Source organism: Emydura macquarii, unplaced genomic scaffold (genome assembly GCF_026122565.2).
Source record: "Emydura macquarii macquarii isolate MOO-44397 ecotype Brisbane River unplaced genomic scaffold, CSIRO-AGI_Emac_v2 contig_2422, whole genome shotgun sequence".
In the NCBI taxonomy this organism is placed as follows: Eukaryota; Metazoa; Chordata; order Testudines; family Chelidae; genus Emydura; species Emydura macquarii.
In genome coordinates this window covers 35,501,850-35,521,238 of record NW_027132559.1, presented here as the reverse complement: position 1 = coordinate 35,521,238, position 19,389 = coordinate 35,501,850, and the positions used below count along the sequence as shown (strand labels likewise).

The 19,389-nt window shown below is 39.3% G+C and overlaps 1 protein-coding gene across 1 annotated transcript in view; it reads left to right on the top strand.

Annotated features, from left to right (window-relative positions):
- Positions 1-19,389, top strand: part of ADAM22 (ADAM metallopeptidase domain 22) — a 177,607-nt gene that overhangs the window by 21,964 nt on the left and 136,254 nt on the right. Inside the window, 1 exon segment of the mRNA XM_067562250.1 lies at positions 2,480-2,556. Within this exon segment, the coding sequence (XP_067418351.1) occupies positions 2,480-2,556 (77 nt within the window).

The window sequence follows — 19,389 nt, the reverse complement described above, 5'->3', positions numbered from 1 at the left end:
TGAGAGGGAGGTTCAAGGGCAGTAGCCATAGCTCTGGTCCTCTCCTCTTCCTCCAGCTGAGCTTCCCTTGCTGCTCCTCATCTGCTGTGCAGATAGAGATGTTTTTCCGGTTCCCTGGGAGCAGCTACCAGTGGGGGAGCTGCCATTTCTTCCCCACCAACTCCCTTCTAAGGGCAGCAGCCAGCATGAGTTTTTGTTCCCAGTGCAATCAGCGCTGCTCTGACCTTGCTGATTATATCATTAGCAACTCTCAGCCGTGAGGAGAGCTTCTCCCTGGGAAAGAGGATGGGCCCTTGGGAACCCCTGAATAAACTAAACTAACCTTCCTCTGCTTAAGCCAATGACCTTTTCTCAACAAATGACCTCGTAGCGTGTATGCAGCACTCACTGTGCCCAATAGAGCTGCCTGGACATTTCTGTTTTGGTGCTATCCTCATAGGCCCATTTATAGAAGTGACATGCCTCTGTGCTTAGCAGAATGGAGTGACACGTGTTACAGCTAAATATCCTAATATCTCAGCCCCCATTTATGAAATGTAAAAACTTACTGGCCCAATTCTTGGATTTGCTCTGGCTACTTTGTTCTGCAAATGTAATGCTGACAGACACTGGTCATTGAGTGCTGGGATCAAACCTGGGACTTTTGGAATTCATTGTATGAGTCTGTACTGCATGGGCTAAAAGCCATATCCCCTTTAGTGAAGGCTGTGGCAGACTCATCAATTTCTAACTGGTCTAGCCACCACTAAAGGGGGACAGAGCACCACACCAAGCAGGCATGGGTTACACAAAGTAGCGGCAAAGCTGGCTTATCTGCCTCTGAGGATTCCACATGTATGAGAGGGATCCCTGGGTGGCACAGATATGGTATCTGTCCCTAGGCCACAACACCTCCTATCACCCCAGGCACAGGGATGTTTTGAGGGAAAGAGTGTGTGACCGGGACATCATTATTCCCCAGCAATCTCCAGGTTCTGAAAGGGCCCCCTGAGTCAATGGGCAGATGGCCATAAATTAGGACAAACTTGAGGCTTCTGTAAATTACTCTGTGGACTGCACCATCCCCAGTATTGAGAAGCTTGAGAAAATGGCCTTTGTTTCCACACCTGTGGAGTGAGTTGTGCAGGCCATCACAACTGACTGCTAGTAAATTCTTGATAACATCTACATTATCCCATATTACATTTGTTTACAGAAATGTACTATAGAGGTTTTTAAAGTAAAAATAGTTCCTTTTTTTTTTTAAAATCCCTCTGCCTATAAAGCCAGGTGCCTTATTTCAGAGGGAAAGTAGAATTGTAAGTAATTTAAAACTCCTCCAAAGTGACCTAAAAACGGCCTTTTTATTAAAACAAAAATCAGTTTTGAAGTATAGTTTCTGGGGACTTTCCAGGACTAGAAGGAAGTGCTCTGTGTCCCATTGGAAATCCGGGAATTTTCCGTTTCTAACTGGGAGGGAGGAGATCCCATTTCTAGCCCTGCAGGTGGTGAGACATCAGACCTTATACATGTCATTGGGTAGGACTAAATATTGGGCTAGTGTAATCTTGGTGGTAATGAAGGAAGGATACATTTGGCTAGGAGAGAAGGAAAGAGACACGTTGTTTGTGTAGGTTTTTTTAAATGGCAGCTCTTTGTAGCTGCTCAGAGGTTTGGAATGTTGGAAATTGTTGTGGCAGAGATGGATTAGTGGGTAGAATGTAAGTGAGGCGGCCAAAAGCTTCATGATAAATGCAGCTGACCGTGTGGTTTAACAATTTATCATGTTGCTATCACTCCTATATATGTGTTTAGGAGAAAGAAAATCAAAAAGATCAAGGGTTTGATCCTGCAAGGTGCTGAGTACCTTTCACCTCCATGTAATTTCAATGAGGGTTGAGGGTGTTTAGAAAGCTTTATTGTGGTCTGGTCTTGGGACTATCTAACCAAGTTAGTGTACTTCATAGTAGCAGCTATCAAGCTATTCTCCACAGCTCTGTCTCCAGATCCAGGTGCAGATTGTTAGCCAGGGAAGGTTGGCTTGTTGTGTTTTACCTTTTAACCTTTCTGTTGAGAATATGAGTTCTAAAGAAAGGAATTGTGTCCTTCAGTTCCTGTGGATCAACAGTGATGTGATGTGAGAGAGACCACACACCAATTCAAGGTGCTGCATAGAGAACTCCTATCTTCAGAGATGCTAAATTTGACAACATGTTGTAATGGTAGAAATTTATGAAAGGAAATATTGCCTCTCTTTATTTTGAGTTTATTATCTTGCTACTTCTACATCTTAAATAAGATAAGATAGCTTTTTTTAAAAAAGAAAACAAATCCATTATTCAACATATTTGCACACTAACTAGTAAGAATTTTTCCTGGGTTAATGACATATTGATGGTTAGTACTTTTATTTCATTTTTGTCTGTTATGTTCACAAATCTACATGGTGCATTTTGGTGTAGCAGACTGCTAATTCATTTAAATCTTTTTAATGTTGCAGTCCACCCATGTTGCCCGAGCCAGCTTTCAGGTTGATGCATTTGGGTCATCATTCATTCTCGATGTAATGCTAAACCAGTAAGTATTGACTGTCTTTTATTCTGCATTTGTAAAGTGCCTAGGACAATGGGAAACCTATTTTGGTCCCCATGTGCTATTATAATACCAATAATAAATATTATTTGTATTATTACAATGGATTATCATTACTAATGGATTTGAAATAGAATGCTTTTTTTTCTTTTCATCAAATATCTCTGTATATTTTGTTATATTTTCAAATATTGCTATTTACTAAGAACCTGATTGTAAAATGTTTGATAAGACATAAATATTATTATTTAATCCTACAATCCTGCAGTTGATAGTGTGCAGGCAAATTGCTGTGCCCCATTGAATAAGGAGCTACTGAAAATTGGTAGCTACTTGCTTTTTAATTCCTGCATATTTTGTGTTAGAGATCTACTAATAACACTTACCACTAGTTGTTGAAAGCCTAAGGTGATTCGTGGGAATGATGTTTCTGCAGATAAGTTCCTTATATTTTGAGAAAAGAGAAGCATTAGAAGACATTAGCATGGTGAATTTCAGGGTATGTACACACTGACAGTGGCAAATTCACCACCGTCAAATTGATTTATCCGGATCAATTGAGTGGAAGTGAAAACCCTCTCAATCGATCAATAATAATAAAACCACCTCCCCAAAAAGCGTAGTGTAGCGCTGCGTCGATGGGTATGCATTTTCCGTTGGTGCAGTGTAGTGGAAACGGCACGCAGAAGAGGATTTAGGAAGTGGACGTAAGTTATGCAAGTTACTCCACATAGCTTGCGTAACTCCCATCGACTGCCACCGAATTTCACCGTAAGTATAAACCAAGCCATAGGCTAAAGAGAGCAATTGAATAGCAAACTTATAAGTGAAACCTAATACTTAATTTTTTATCAATCACATTTCAAAATAAGGAAACCAAAATATCCCTTGCTGTGCCTAGTTAAGCCATTTTTATATATGAACTGCTCTTACTTTTCTTGCTCTGAAATAAAGAGAAAACTTACAATAAATCTAAATGACTTGTTAAAATATTTCAGTTTTCAATTACTGAACTTGTTTTTGGCTGGTTTAGAGTAAAGGGCAAGATCTTTAATTAGTGTAGATTGGCCTAGTTCCACTGAGTCAATGAAGCTAGGCTGACTTATGCTAGTTTAGAGATTGTCCCTGAAAAGAGATCTAAATGTTTCAATTGAACATCTGAAGAACGTGCAAAAGGTGAGTAGAATTCAGCTAGTTAAAGTAGCCAGTTTAATGTTTTTCACATTTAACTATGTTAAACTGGTGATTAACAATTTCCTGATAACTAGGAACAGGTCTGGAATTAATGTATGTATGTATTGTTGCTGGTTACAGCAGTTATGCACTAGTGAGAGACATTGACTTAGACACACAATTCTACAGCAAGAGCTGGTTGAAAATTTTCTGATGCAACAGATTTCTTTTGGAAAATTCTCATCTGACAAAATTGAAATGTTTCACATGAATGTATCAATATAGTAGAAATTTAACAAAAATTGATACATTTAATTTAGATAAGGTTGAAGAACTTCATTTAGACTTTTATATTCTATCAGATGACTTGGGGTTTGCAGAAAGTTAGTTGTTTAAAAGCTATACAATGCATGAAGATCACCTTTCTACAGAAAAGTAGTAGCATATAGTAAGTGTGGGAGGGTGGGTGGGTACATATGTATGTACATACATTGGTGTACACGTTCAGATAGGGTGAAATCTTTGCTCCATTGAAGCCAATGGCAAAATTCCCATTGATTTTGGTAGGCTCGGGATATCAGCGTAGTGTCAGCCCTGGTTTAATAAGAAGAAATCAAAGGACACTATTTTAATATGAACTTCTTCGGTAGTCGTTCTGTGAAAGTTATGTTTTTACTCCTTATGGAAATATGCTGTACATTTAAATAATTAATCAGTTTAACATGAAACTTGTTTTGGGATAGGATCCATTTTTTTTCCCTGAAGGGGTCAGATTGTGTACCTTCTTTCCTTAAATGACATTCGGTGAGCACTGGAACTGGCCTAATGTGAGTAATGGTGCCAGAATCCAGCCCGAAGAGAAGAACTGCAATTTTTTTTCAAAATCTAAAAATCTGGTAGTTCTCAAATAAATAATATAATGTAAACTAAATTCTGTCCCTGGTTTCCCACATGTAGTGATAAAAATGAAAGGCTGTAATGTAAATGAAGGTGCTGTTTGGCCTGTAATGACATTTTATGCCAAGTTTTCAAAAGGGCTTCTGAAATTGCATTTCCTCATGCACAGATCTTATCAAATAAAAGAGAGGACCAAGGATGCCAGAACAATATAGCAAATGAATTTTTAATGTACAGTAGAACCTCAGAATTACGAATTGACCAATAAACCAGACACCTCATTTGGAACTGGAAGTATGCAATCAGGCAGCAGCAGACACACACACACACACACACACACACACACAGAAAAAAAATACAGCACAGTACTGTGTTAAATGTAAACTGTTAAAAAATAAAGGAAAGTTTAAAACAAAGATTTGACAAGGTACGGAAACTGTTTCGGTGCTTGATTCATTTAAATTAAGATGGTTAAAAGCAGCATTTTTCTGCTGCATAGTAAAGTTTCAAGGCTATATTGTAAATTGTATATTTTAAATGTTAAGTTGTAAACTTTTGTTCAGAGTTATGAACATTTCAGAATTATGAACTAACTCTGTTCCCGAGGTGTTCATAACCCTGAGGTTCTACTGTATGTTGCCGTGAACAGATGTTACATTCAAAATGATATATATTTTGTCCTTACTATAATTAGAGTGAATTCTTGCTTTTATTTCCAAACTTGTATATTACATTTCTATGGCAGCATCAGACCTTTATTTATAAAAAATAAAGCTTTCTCGAGAGGTTTGGGGGAGGAATGTCAATTTTTGTGTATGCAGAAACAGAAGTGTATGCAAAATTTGTGGATGCAGTTTTGGAAGCCAGTTTGCAAACTTGGCCATCTCTATCACAATATATTTGAAAATCAGTTAGTCACTTACCTGACAAGACCAATGCTTAAGATTCTGTTTCCTCTGCAAATATTGATGTTGGCACTAATACCTAAAACTGTGCTGATGCCGGTACATGTTGGTGATATCATCAGCCCTTGCTGCAAGCCTTAGTATTTTGGGGAGTGTTAAGGAGATGATTCTTTGTCTCTTCTGAGCCCCAAAAAACTTTTGGGGTGACATTCAGTTGAAATAAATAGATGGTGGGAAGGGGGCAATTTTTCAGGCTTCTTTCAATCTCCTCTGTTCCAGAAAACATGGATCTTATCTGCTTTTGCTTGGATGCCTTGATGTTGGGAGCAGCATAATACAAGTCTGTATGATATGATAAGTCTGTGCATAGCAACCATCATTTGAAAATTGTTTCAGGAGACAATTCTCTAATTAAGCCGGAGGTCTTGGGGCTACAGCTCTGTTGTTACTCAAGGGCTTAGTATGTATTTTGGTGACTTTATGGTTATAAACTATTTTCTTCTCTAGTTAGTTAACTGTAGATAATGTGTGGTAGCCAGTAGTAGAAATATGTGTTCACAATTGTGAATCCATTCTATCAGAGATAAGAGGTCATTGAAGAAATAAAATAAAGGAACATAAATTGATTTGATAAAATTCACTAGCTTAACAGTTGTTTGCGCTTTTTCTTGCCTTTTCCTCCCCTTCTCTCATTTTTCATCCTTTGCTGTTTCTCTGTCTCTCTCCAGATTCATTCTATACGTCTTCATATTGTTTTCTCATTTTTGACAAGTGTTTTCTCTTTTTTAATTACTATCTTTCCTTTCTCCTTTATTTGTCTGTCTCTTTATTTGAAAATCACCATTCTCTTTTCTCTGTTTATATTTGCCCCATTCCTTCTCATCCATACCCTGATACCCTCTCTCCTATGACACTGGGTCTTCCCCTTGCTCTCCATTGTCTCTTCGCGTTTCAGCATCTTTATCCCTCCCCCTCCTTCTCTTGAAGGCTCCCATATTTCTCTCTCTCTCTCCCCTCTTTCCCCCATGACAGTCTGCCTCTTCCTCCTCACCCCCAATGTTTGCACACTAAATATCCCTCACTTTTCTGGTGTCTGCATTTGTTGACTCCTGACAACCTCTCCTCTCACAGGTGTTCACCAACAGAGGGGCTAATACTGCCAAGAATTTGAAGCTTGTTTTCCCTCCTTCTTCCCTCTGCATTTCCTATGATCCTCTGTATTGCTTCTGCACCCCTCCCAGAGTGGCTGCCACTGCTGAATCTGGGAGTAAGGGAAAGCAGGACCTCCTGTTCCTTTGCCACCCCACACATAATTTGCCAGTAACCACAGGAGGAGATAGCTTCTCCACTGAGCTGCCCCTTGTAGCTGGAAGCCATTTTGGTAGCTTCTCCACTGAGCTGCCCCTTGTAGCTGGAAGCCATTTTGGTAGCTCAGGAGAATGTAGAATTCAGTTTGGATTCCTTCCTTTCCACCAAAAAATAGGAACTGATGGCCATGGGTTTCAAAAGCCCCAGTCCTCAGTCTTACTCAGTCAACTGTCAACCATGGAGCTTGCTTTACATTTTGAAGGTGATCTCAGCAAGAAAAAGGGCTAGAACTAGAATTAAAAAAAAAAAAAAACAAAAAAAAAACAGATGGGTAATGACGTCTGAAGGGTTGCTAAAAATTGAGCATGTGAGTGTCTTGATCAGTCCTTTTAGCAGGAAAGTGAAAGAGGAAATAATTTCCCAGTATTTTGTTATAAAATGTTCATTTATTTTCAAATTTAAATCTGTGTATATGGTGTTTGTGGTGAATCTGAAGCAGTTTTAAAATGCATATTTGTTCATATTTAATAAATGTACCTTTACACATGGAATAAATTGAATGTTACAAATAGGAGTTTGGGGGCTGAAAAGCATACATTTGATGTGGGTTCCTAGGCAGTCAATGTTTTTTCCAGTGTATGCTCTTATTGGGCTTTTTTTTAGTTGCAGTAATATCTTTACAGTAAGCTTTAATAAAACACAGCGTCTGTTTCAAGTTTGTCTGTTTAATTGACTAAAGCATTTATGAAGAAGCTTTCAGGGTAAACTAGCTGTGTTTTTAAAAGGTTCAATCCCTCAGGCAAGAGTTAGGAATGCATTAGTGGCATCAGTGTTTTACGATACTGTTGCCTCCTATGCATTCATGACTTTGTATGATGGAGTCACATTTTCCATGGTCGTCTTCATTGTTTTTTCAGTGTGATCAAATCTCAGAATTCACGATTAGCTTTGGTGTCACAGTGCTGCTCCAGGCTTCCCTACTTTACAGCACATCGAAATCTGGCAATCAACCCAGAATCCTGTGTGAGATGCATAACAATTAAGGGTGCTTGTTTTTTTATTCCTTCCCCTTCAAGTTTGTGAAGCGCCATTGGCATCTGTGAAAGTGGGTATTCCTTAATTTATGCAGAATATTTCTGTTAAAATGGTTAATGTGACCATTTATACTTCAAGTAGGTTTGTAATTATAGCATTAAATAAGAAATTGGATGGGAAATTCAACCTATTTGAGTCTGAGGCATTTCTAGTCCTGTGAAGCAGGGTGTAAAGTGCTTTGGGGGGCAGCCATCCCGACCTTGGTTTTTCCCCCTCCCTCTGCCTGACTTTTAGGCATCTAAAGAGTCTACATGCATGCTAACAAGCTTACCAGAGCTCATCCCAGCTCTTACATGGGCTCTGGCAAGTGCAGTCTCTTAATACCGCACCGTAGGGGCATCCTTGTGGTTACAAGTTCATGAGAGCTTCAGCTCAGAACAAGCACCCCATCTTATAGAGACTCAGTAGGCCAAGTCCTGGCAATCCTTCTCCAAGAATTGGGACCCTCAATGGACCAGAGGTTCTGTCCATTTGCTGGATCAGAAAGTAGGTGTCAGTAGTATCCAAAGCCTGAGAGAATCCAGTTTGAACTAGAATATGCATGCCTACCTAGTCTGATAACTGAGGACGTTCAGTACCATCCTCCTTCTAGAGAGGGTGCATACAATTCCACAATAACACAGACACCATTGCATGTTTAATACAATGTATCTCAGAGGTGTTAACCCTAATTTAATAAGGTTTAACTTAACTCAGTAAAGTTTATTTTCATTCCATAAGGTTTGTTCAGTATATTACAGAGCATTGTCCGTCTGTCACAATAAATACCTAGGATAGATACATAAAGTACCAATAGTGCTGTAAGAGATGGTGATGACTGGAACAAGAAAGATGTTTTGAAACAAGGCTCAAAGTAAGCCTTGTAATATGTAGAGTATAAAATGAAACTACATTACTAGAAATCAACAACAATAAAAATGTGGTATGTGGAGCGCTGAACAAGTATATTGTCACGAAATGTCTTTTTCTTTTAATTTATCACCAAGAATGCGAAATCATAGCAGCCTTCACTAAATAACAATTAAAAAGACGTTTGGAATCTTGCATGTTTAGCTTCAGTTATTGTTAACAGCACTTAGTTGCTGTGTTGTTATTTACCTTCTAAATACCCATCCAAACCACCACACACATTTTTGTAATCTGTGATGAGAGAGACAGACAAATATTCCACATTCCTAGTGGGAATATTTCTTATGGGAACATATTTCAACCAAGATTTTGCAATCCTATGTCGGATCATAAGCTTCATTACAAATCAAAACAAAATGAGAGAATTTAAAAACCAAAACCCAGGTTTTTTCCAATGAGAAGACAGGCTGCTAAAACCTTCTTGTGATTTTTATTGGCAAATAGACTCTAACATTATTATAAATGTGTCATGTAAACTGTAAATGAGAAATTTCTAAGAATGCCTTGAATCAAAAACATTTACACACATGCAACTCAAATGGATATGGATGCTGACATGTGCAAAGGTATACCAATTCTCTACAGGTAAGTCTTTCTATTATGTCCTCACTCTTGAGTCTTCACCTAAAGCACTGGTGAAGCAGTTAAATGATTTCAGACTGTGTGCTATAGTTCGTTCCTGGATGCCTCACATAGGACCACAAGACTGTCTGTTCTGGTGTAAGTACTGGGTCAAATTCAGTGTAAATCCAAGTAAATCCAAGTACTGTTGCTAGGACAGCTCCTCCCGTGTGGGGGAGTTGTGCTCAGTACAAGACTAGAGGAGGCACATGGTGGGGCAAAGTTGGCTTCAAACCATCTTTGCTGTCCCCTGATCCTGGGTCTACTTGGAAGCCAGTTCAGTCCCTTAAAAGCCCATTTAACCTATGCCTGGCTGCACATGGTTCTAGCAGCTGGGGCTCAATGAGTCGAAGAGGCATCAAGGTATGCCTCTTTCCCATGCTCCCTGCCCCAGGCATTGGCTCTACACCACCTAAGAATTCCTGTGTGCAGGGGGAATTACCAGGGGTCAGATCCTGCAGCATCACAGCTGTTTTGAACTGATGGGAAGGGGTGAGGATCTGGCCCCACTGTATCTAGTAGACTTACACTTTGGGTAGAATACTCCTGTACAGCAAGGGGCCTTTGTGCCAGTCTTACTGTGTAAAGTGGCATGAAAGTCTGTGTACTGTAATTCACACACACTTTAAGGTTCAGTTTAATGCAAAGAGGCCTTAGTGTAAATGAGAAGTAGGCTCTTCAAGTGTGATTTGGTCTAAACTGGTTTGCGATATTTTTGTAACCATTTGCTCATGATTCCCAATCCAAGCAGTTTTACCAGACACTTGCAGAGTCAAAACCTGAGCTGGCCAGTTTGAATTGTCTTTTCATAATGCCATTTTGTAAAGCAATTCATCCCACCCTCATTTCTAGAGGTAAACTAATACGACACCCACGTGTAAACGGGTCTAACCAAATTCTTCCTTCCTCTCATCATTGCTTTAAAGATTGATGTTCACTAGGGTTAATTATTCTACACCCCAACTTACCTTAGCAAGGCTTGGAAATTATATTGTACTTTTTTGGATAAACTGGCTTTGAGTGGCTTAATTTTTATTTTAAAAGTTTTTATCATGAAAAAGTCCACTGCGCAGAAATGTGATTACTGGTGCTAATTCTTCTTAGTGTAGGGAAAGACCAAATCTAAGGTTTTACTTGTGAACTCATAGAGATTCTAAAGCCTAATGGGACCATTGTGATCATCTAGTCTAACCTCCTGTATAACACAGGCCCTAGGTCTTCCTTGAATTCCTTCTGGACTAGAGCATATATTTTAGAAAAAACATCCAATCTTGATTTAAAAAGTTGCCAGTGATGGAGAATCCATCACAATCCTTGGTACGCTGTTCCAATGATTAATTACCCTCACTGTTAAAAAGTTGTTGGCTTATTTCTAGTCTGAGTTTGTCTAGCTTCAGCTTCCAGCTATATCCAACTTCCATTGGATCTTGTTATACACTTGTCTGCTAGATTGAAAAGCCCTCTTATCAAATTTCTGTTCTCCATGTAGCTGCTTATAGACTGTGTTCAGTCACCCCTTAACCTTCTGTTTGTGTCTTTCTCTACAAGGCATATTTTACTCATTCTTGTGGTTCTTCTATGAACTTTCTCCAATTTATCAACATCCTTTTTGGAGTGTGGACAGCAGAACTGGACACAGAATTCCAGTAGCAGTCACACCAGTGTTAAATAGAGAAGTAATATAACATCCTTACTCCTTAATATTCTCCTGTTTTATTCATCTAAGGATGTCATTAGCCTTTTTGACCACAGCACTGCACTGCGAGTTCACTTTCAACTAATTATCCACCATGACCCCAAAGTCCTTTTCAGAGTCACTGCTCAAGATAGAATTCCTCATCCTGTATGTATGGCCTGAATTCTTTGTTCATAGAAGTATGATTTCATCTTTGGCCATATTAAAATGCATATTATTTGCTTGCTCCCAGTTACCAAGCAATCCAGATTGCTCTGTATCAGTGACCTGTCCTCTTTATTATTTACCACTCCAATCTCTGTATTATCTGTGATGATTTTATATATTTTCCAGGTCACTGATAAAAATTTTAAATACCATAGGTCTAAAACCTGATCCCTGTGGGATCAATAGATCAGTAGAAATACACCCATTTAATGATTATTTCCATTTGCAAGAATATTTTGTGACCTGTAAGCCAGTTTTTAATCCGTTTAATGTGTTACAGGTTGGTCTTGTATGTGTTGATCAAGTTTTAGTCAAAATGTCACGTGGCACCAAGTCAAATGCCTTACAGAGCTTAAGTATGTTATATCAGCCCTACTACCTTAATCCACCATACTTCTTGTCTCATCAAAAGAAGCGATCAAATTAGTTTGATGAAATTTATGTTCCATAAATCCATGTTGGCTGGTCTTAGTTATATTACCCTCCTTTACTTATACTGTGTAATGTTCCAGTTTCTTCCAGGTTTTAAAAAGGTGAATTGCTCAAGATAACTGTATTAATGTAATACGGTGGCCGACGCCCAAGCACCATCTTGTGGCCAAAGGTTGTTCTGTGTCTGTTTTCCCCCCTCTTCACTGTGCACCAAAGATCTACTTCATTCTCCCTTTCTGTCAGGGACTGCTCAAAGTGCCTATGTTCTCCAGCATATGGGACATGGCAAGGCTTCTCCCCATCCTAACAAGCACTCACTGCTAGGCCCATTCTCCTTGAAGCAGATTTATTTGTCAAACATATAAGCACATAATGGTCAAAAACAATTCTTCAGTTCATCCTTTGTCCTAGGGAGTCATGGCCTCTTCTCCCAAGGGTCTGTGGTAATCTTCCTTCTTGCAGCTTCCAAGTTCCAGCCAGCTTCCATTCTCACAGCCAGTTCTCATTCAGCCAAATCTGTTCCCTTCTGGAACACCGGGGCTACCTCCCTGAGTACCTGACCCCTTGTTCCAAGGATCCACCACCGGAGTTAGCACCACTCCTCTATGGTTCTTTTCCCCAGGCACAGTCTGCCCCAGTAATTTCTCCTCTTCCTACCCTCAGCAGACCTCTAGTCATTTAACTGGCTCACCTGGGCTCACCTCTGGATGACCAGCTGGATCTGTTCTACTTATAGGGACCAGTTACTCTCTGACAACTAAACTTTAGGTTTTGAATGTTATAATTTAGTCTTAGATGATCAGATTTATGTTGTAATTTTTCTCTTTATTAATGGCAGTACCGTCATTCATATTTTTGCCAGGCTCTGTGTTTTAAAAAAATCTGCGGGATTTAAACACAGCAGTATTTTACATTTTCAGAATCACAACTGAAAGAATTGTGGATAAGATTCATAGGATTTATTTCCTTGATCCTGCCCACAAATTGCACTTAGATATGGATGGCTCTTACGATGACATAAATCACAAGAGTGAAGCATTAGTGTTTTTAGTTTTAGAATTTTATGATATCTCTGTGTTTGGAGAGCAGTTGGAATGCATTGGAATCATCTGTTTGTTTTGTTTACATCCAAATTTCAAGTATTGCTTTCAGTGAAGTTAATAGAAGATCAAAACATAAGTCTTAGAGTGAAAAACACAACATAATGGGATTCATTTGTACTTTGCAAGTATTCATGTGAAATGTAATAGTGGTTGAAGGGAGAACCTTTTGTTTGTTAATCCCAAATGAATGTCCATTTATAAAAATCCTTGTTGCTAGTATGACATTGTTACAACACTACATTAAAGCCTGAACTCAATGAAGTGTATAGGAATCTTTCCATTGACTTTGACGGGAAGTGGATCAGACCCTTACTTATTCAATAAATAGTAGATTCTTGGCCTCTTGAAGTTGATGAGAGTTTTACCTGGATGTTGCTCGACATGATTCTAAACAGAAATTTAGGCTACGGCTACTCTAGAGAGCTGACAGTGGTGCAGCTGGATTGATACAGCTGTGCCGCTGTCAGCTCTCTAGTGCAGCCTCTCCAAGACAACGGGAGAATTGTCTCCCATTGGCTTAATTACTTCAGCCCCCGTGAGCGGCAGTAGCTATGTCGGTGGGAGAAGCTCTCCTGCTGACATAGCGCTGTCCACACCGACGCTTAAATCAGCATAAGTTACGTTGCTCATGGGTGAGGCTCCTTCATCCTGCTCGACTTAAGCTGTAGTGTAGTCATAGCCTAAGATCTTGCATTTTTGAGCAGTTGCTGATTTGAGGGTCGTCTCCTAGTCCCATTGAGATCAATGGCAAAATTTCTATTGACTTCATTGGGCCCAGGATTTGTCCTATATTGCTGCTTGTTCGATAGTACAGGAAAGTTTAACTATTGCCTACAGAAACGGTTGAAAGTGCTTATTTGGCATACTTGATGAACTGAAAAAGGAAGCAATTTCATTCACTTTTATAATGTATCCTAATTATTTTGTGTGTCAGTGGATCTCTGTAAGACAGTCCTGAGTACCTGCATAAGAATTCCCCTAAGGCATCTGAAATACCACTTAAAGCTTAATGGTCCTTAACTTCCCATATGAAACATTTTAACATTTATGTGGGTATATAAAAATCCATATGGCCTCTTTCTGGTGATAATTTACTAAACCATAAACAAAAATATTGTTTGCTCAAAAGTTCAAACCATTAAGCAAAAAAAATATATTGCATGCTTTACTGCTTTTAGATGATTGCATAGATTGAAAGTAGTATGTGTTGGTTTATAGTGCAGTGATTAAAACATATGTTGGAGATAGAATTATCAGCACCAGGTGAATTGCACCTCCAAGGTGCTAAATGATTTCAATAAGAAAACTAGTTAAAGGAAAACTAAATATTTCACTTTAAAACATTCATCACAAAAAGTTTATCATCACTCTGAAGACATCTTGGGCATTTGACTACAATAATGACAGTGACCAGACTTACTCTGGCTTCACTTTTTTCTGTCACCTGGGAGATATGTATTGTTAATTCATACAGTTAAATCATGTATTACATTTATGATCTCTTTAAATATGGCTTTTGGGCTTAGGGACCAGTCCAGCTGATTGATGTATATTTTTGCCCACTCCTGCAAAGTTCTGAGCATCTCTAAATTCTATTGACTACTGCAGCAACAAAAGTTGCTGGTAGTGTGGTAGATATTTTTTTAATTATTTTTTTAGATTTAACTAGCGTATTGACATTTGGATTTGACAGGCAGAATTTTTTCCCCTGAACTTATCCCTAAAAATGGAGTTATACCCACTTATACTAATAGTAAATTTAAGCCACAAGAGTCCCTGCTCATAACACTCCTTAGCTATCGATAATTCCATAAATCCTCTATTGTGAATTTTTGACTGTTTACTGTTCAGTGTGGAATTCTGAAAACACCCTGGTAATCATAAAAGACACACCAGGTGATATCAGAACACTATGCCTTATTCGCAGTTCCTAACTTATATTCTGTGTATTGTAATTTATAGAGCTCTTATTCCATAGATCAGCAGGTCTCCTTTCCTGCTGACATAATTATTCCCTTGATAGGCCTTTTCTTCTGCTGCTGTCACCCAACAATCCTGTTTTCTACCTCCTCCATGGGAACTGCTTTAGCATCATTACTTTTTCTCCTGTTCCCCAGTCTTCCCCGAAGCGCCTCTCCTCCTGCTCTTTTCCTTTAAAATCTTTTCTGCTCCAGTCCCTCAGGATCCTCCCTTTTAAAGCTTGCTGTCTCTTTTGCCTCATCTCTGAAATAGTTCTCCCAAGGTACTTACTGCTTACTCCAAACCACAGCACTTTTCTAAAAATTTTCAGCCATGGCTTTTATTTTCGCTGCTCAATTTAAGAAACCTGAGGCATGTTTTTTTCGGAGATGCTGAACCCTGAGTGCTTGTTTCCATTAGAGATTTTTGAACTAGTGTAAAGCACCATTTGAAACTGAGGTAAATCACATCAGTGCAATGCATATACACTGCATATTTTAATTGGTGTAGCTGTAACGGTGCAAAAATCCCTAAAAATCCCTAAACAAGCCCTAAGAGTTCTTGGTGTGCTCATCACCTCCAAAAATCACATTTCTGAAGTAGGAAACCAAAATCAGAGACAGTCACTCTTATGCCTTGTAGTTTTCATTTAAAAATATAATCAGAAATGATGAAAACCTTCTACAGCTTTTTACATAAAAGCCAAAGGCTCCTGTGACAAATGTCATTTAATCCAGTGAATACTCAAGCACTCTTGTGTAATAAACAATTTTCTTTAACTGATTACACATGGACATGAATTAAAAGAGCAAAAGCATTCACTGAAGTCACGGTGGCTTTCACCATTTAATTTTTCATTTAAAATAGCTTGTTCCAGAGCATCGAAATCTCAAATAAGCTTTGACATGAAATAAGTGTTCATATCCGTTGTGGATAAGTGTTTTGAATAACCATAGCCAATATGTATTTCATAGAATCATAGAAGATTAGGGTTTGAAGGAACCTCAGGAGGTCATCTAGTTCAACCCCCTGCTCAAAGCAGAAACAACCACAACTAAATCATCCCAGCCAGGGCTTTGTCAAGTCGAGCCTTAAAAACCTGAAGATGGAGATTCCATCACCTCCCTAGGTAACCCATTCCAGTGCTTCACCACCTAGTGAAAAAGTTTTTCCTAATATCCAACCTAGACCTCCCCTGCTGCAACTTGAGACCATTGCTCCTTGTTCTGTCATCTGCCACCACTGAGAACAGCTCCATCCTAGCTCCATCCTCTTTGGAACCCCCTGTCAGGTAGTTGAAGGCTGCTATCAAATCCCCCCTCACTCTTCTGTTCTGCAGACTAAATAAGCCCAGTTTCCTCAACCTCTCCTCATAAGTCATGTGCTACAATCCTCTAATCATTTTTGTTGCCCTCCGCTAGACTCTTTCCAATTTGTCTGCATCCTTTCTGTAACGGGGGGCCCAAAACTGGAAACAGTACTCCAGATGTGGCCTCACCAGTGCAAAATAGAGGGGAATAATCACTTCCTTTGATCTGCAGACAGTGCTCCTACTAATGCAGCCTAATATGCTGTTAGCCTTCTTGGCAATAAGGGCACACTGTTGACTTATATCCAGATTTTTGTCCACTGTAACCCCCAGGTCTTTTTCTGCCAAACTGATGCCTAGCCAGTCGGTCCCCAGTCTGTAGTAGTGCATGGGATTCTTCTGTCCTAAGTGCAGGACTCTGCACTTGTCCTTGTTGAACCTCATCAGATTTATTTTGACCCAATCCTCCAATTTGTGTAGGTCATCCTGTGTCCTATCCCTACCCTCCAGTGTATCTACCACTCCCCGCCCCAGTTTAATGTCATCCACAAACTTGCTGAGGGTGCAATCCATCCCATCATCCATATTATTAATGAAAATGATTAACAAAACCAGCCCAAGGACCGACCTCATGGGCACTTTGCTTGATACCAGCTGCCAACTAGACAGTTAGCTGTTGATCACTACCCATTGAGCCCAAAAATCCAGCTAGCTTTCTATCCACCTTATAGTCCATTTATCCAACCTATACTTCTTTAACTTGCTGGCAAGAATACTGTGGGAGACCATATCAAAAGCTTTGCTAAAGTTAATGTATATCATGTCCACTGCTTTCCCCACATCCACAGAGCCAGTCATTTAATCATAAAAGCCATCAGGTTGGTCAGACATGACTTGCCCTTAGTGAATCCATGCTGACTGTTCCTGATCAACTTCTTGTCTTCCAAGTGCTTCAAAATGGATTCCCTGAGGAGCTGCTCCATGATTTTTCCAGGGACTGAGGTGAGGCTGACTGGTCTGTAGTTCCCCTGATCCTCCTCCTTCCCTTTTTTAAAGATGGACACTATATTTGCCTTTTTCCAGTCGTCCAGGACCTCTCCTAAGCACCACAAGTTTTCAAAGATAATAGCCAATGGCTCTGCAATCACATCATGCAACTCCCTCAGCACCCTCGGATGCACTGCATCTGGCCACATGGACTTCTGCATATCCAGCCTTTCTAAATAGTCCTGAATTTGTTCTTTCACCACTGAGGGATGTTCACCTTCTCCCCATTCTGTGCTGCCCAGAACAGTAGTCTGGAAGCTGACCTTGTCTCTGAAGACAGAGGCAAAAAAAGCATTGAGTACTTCAGCTTTTTCCATGTCATCTGTCACTAGGTTGCCTCCCCCATTCAATAAAGGGCCCACACTTTCCCTGACCACCTTCTTGTTGCTAACATACCTATAGAAACCCTTTTTTTATCCTTCACGTCCCTTGGTAGCTGCAACTCCAGTTGTGCTCTGACCTTCCTGATTTCACCCCTGCATGCTCGAACAATATTTTTATACTCCTTCCTACTGGACATTATGGGCCAATTTTTTTGAACCAGCCTCTATATCTATCTATATGTTCAAAAACGCTCCATATGTCAACTTGTGTGTGCAAAATCTGCATTTGGGAACATGAATAGACATTCATATATGCAAATTAGGTTGATATCTAATTAGTTTTGCAAATACATGCAAATGAGTCACAGAATAGGAGGAAAAGGAGAACAGTTAACACATTTTATTTAGACTTTCAAAAAGTTTTTGACAAACTAGGCTAGTCAAGACTAATGGAAACTGTGAGGAATTTCAAGGGGACTTAACAAAGCTAGCTGAATAGCCAGCACACTGCAAATGAAATTTAGTGTTGAGAAATGTAAGGTAGTGCCAATTGAAAGGAATAATTTGAATTATATGTACACATTAATGAGTTCTAAATTAATGCCACCATTCAGGAAAATGACCTGTGTGTCACTATGGATAGTCAGGAGAAAACCTCTGCCCTCATCATGCAGCAGTAGCCAAAATAGCCAACAAAATGCGGAAGGAATGGGATACATTCATTATTTTCTAAGATCATGCTCTTTTAAAAAACAATAGTTCTTTGGAATGCTGTGTAGAGTTCCAGTCACTCCAGGTCAGAAGAGATCGAACAGGTGACAAATATGATTCTAGGAGGTACTGAGTGCCCTCAGTTCCCATTTAATCAGTTAACTTTAATGGGAGGGAAATGTTCTGCACTTTGTAGCATCAGGCCCAAATTTTGCACTTAAGTAATGTCGTCAGATGAGCCATGGGGTTGATGTGAAGGGACTCTTGTCAAGCCCTGTCTGTTGGAGGGAGAATCACTGAAATGCAGGATCTCTAGTGGGGAGTGGAAGTGAGAGAGAATGAAAATAGTGGGCATCCACAGGGAAAACTTTGGGAATTAATATATGAAGATAATTTCTGATGTAAAGTTGTTTGCGTTATAATTGAAAATTGTTTTCTGAGGATATGAACAAGAACAATATGAAATGCATTTTTATTCTGCAAGATTGCAAATCAACATACAGTGTTAAAATCTTACTTTGACAGCATATAATACGTCAGCTGGCATATAGCGATGCGAGACTGTGCACACATTCATTGTCTTATCAAAACAATAGATTCTATTGCTTTCATTACAATTTCTATGACAAAGATAAAGAGCTATTCATAAATTATACAGAGATTTGGTTCTGTGACAATGTGAAATTTGTAATCTTTTTAGGTTCTTTTGCCATTGATGGTCAGTACCAATGACTTGAAAGTTTTACATATTTTCTTTGTGTGTGATTTCCCATTTGCCACGCTGCGTATAAACTACATAAAATATTTGTGTTTTATAATTGCTTTCATTTGGCTAGGACCAGGTTGCAGATGAAATCTGGATCTTAAACAATTTAATTTTCACAATAAATTGTACTTCTGACTTTAAAAAACAAAACCTTGAGCTTAAAGGATTTTGCACATATCAGACGAACTGAATCACTTTCTATTTATATTAGCAACACAAATATCTTCAACATGACATCATCCTGCCCGCTGTTTGCTGGAAGACCCCTCCTCCCACTCCCAAGCACAGAAACAAGACCAAATCCCAGGTGATGGCGCATACAGGCACACACCAGGAAACTCTCAGCCAGCAGTGAGA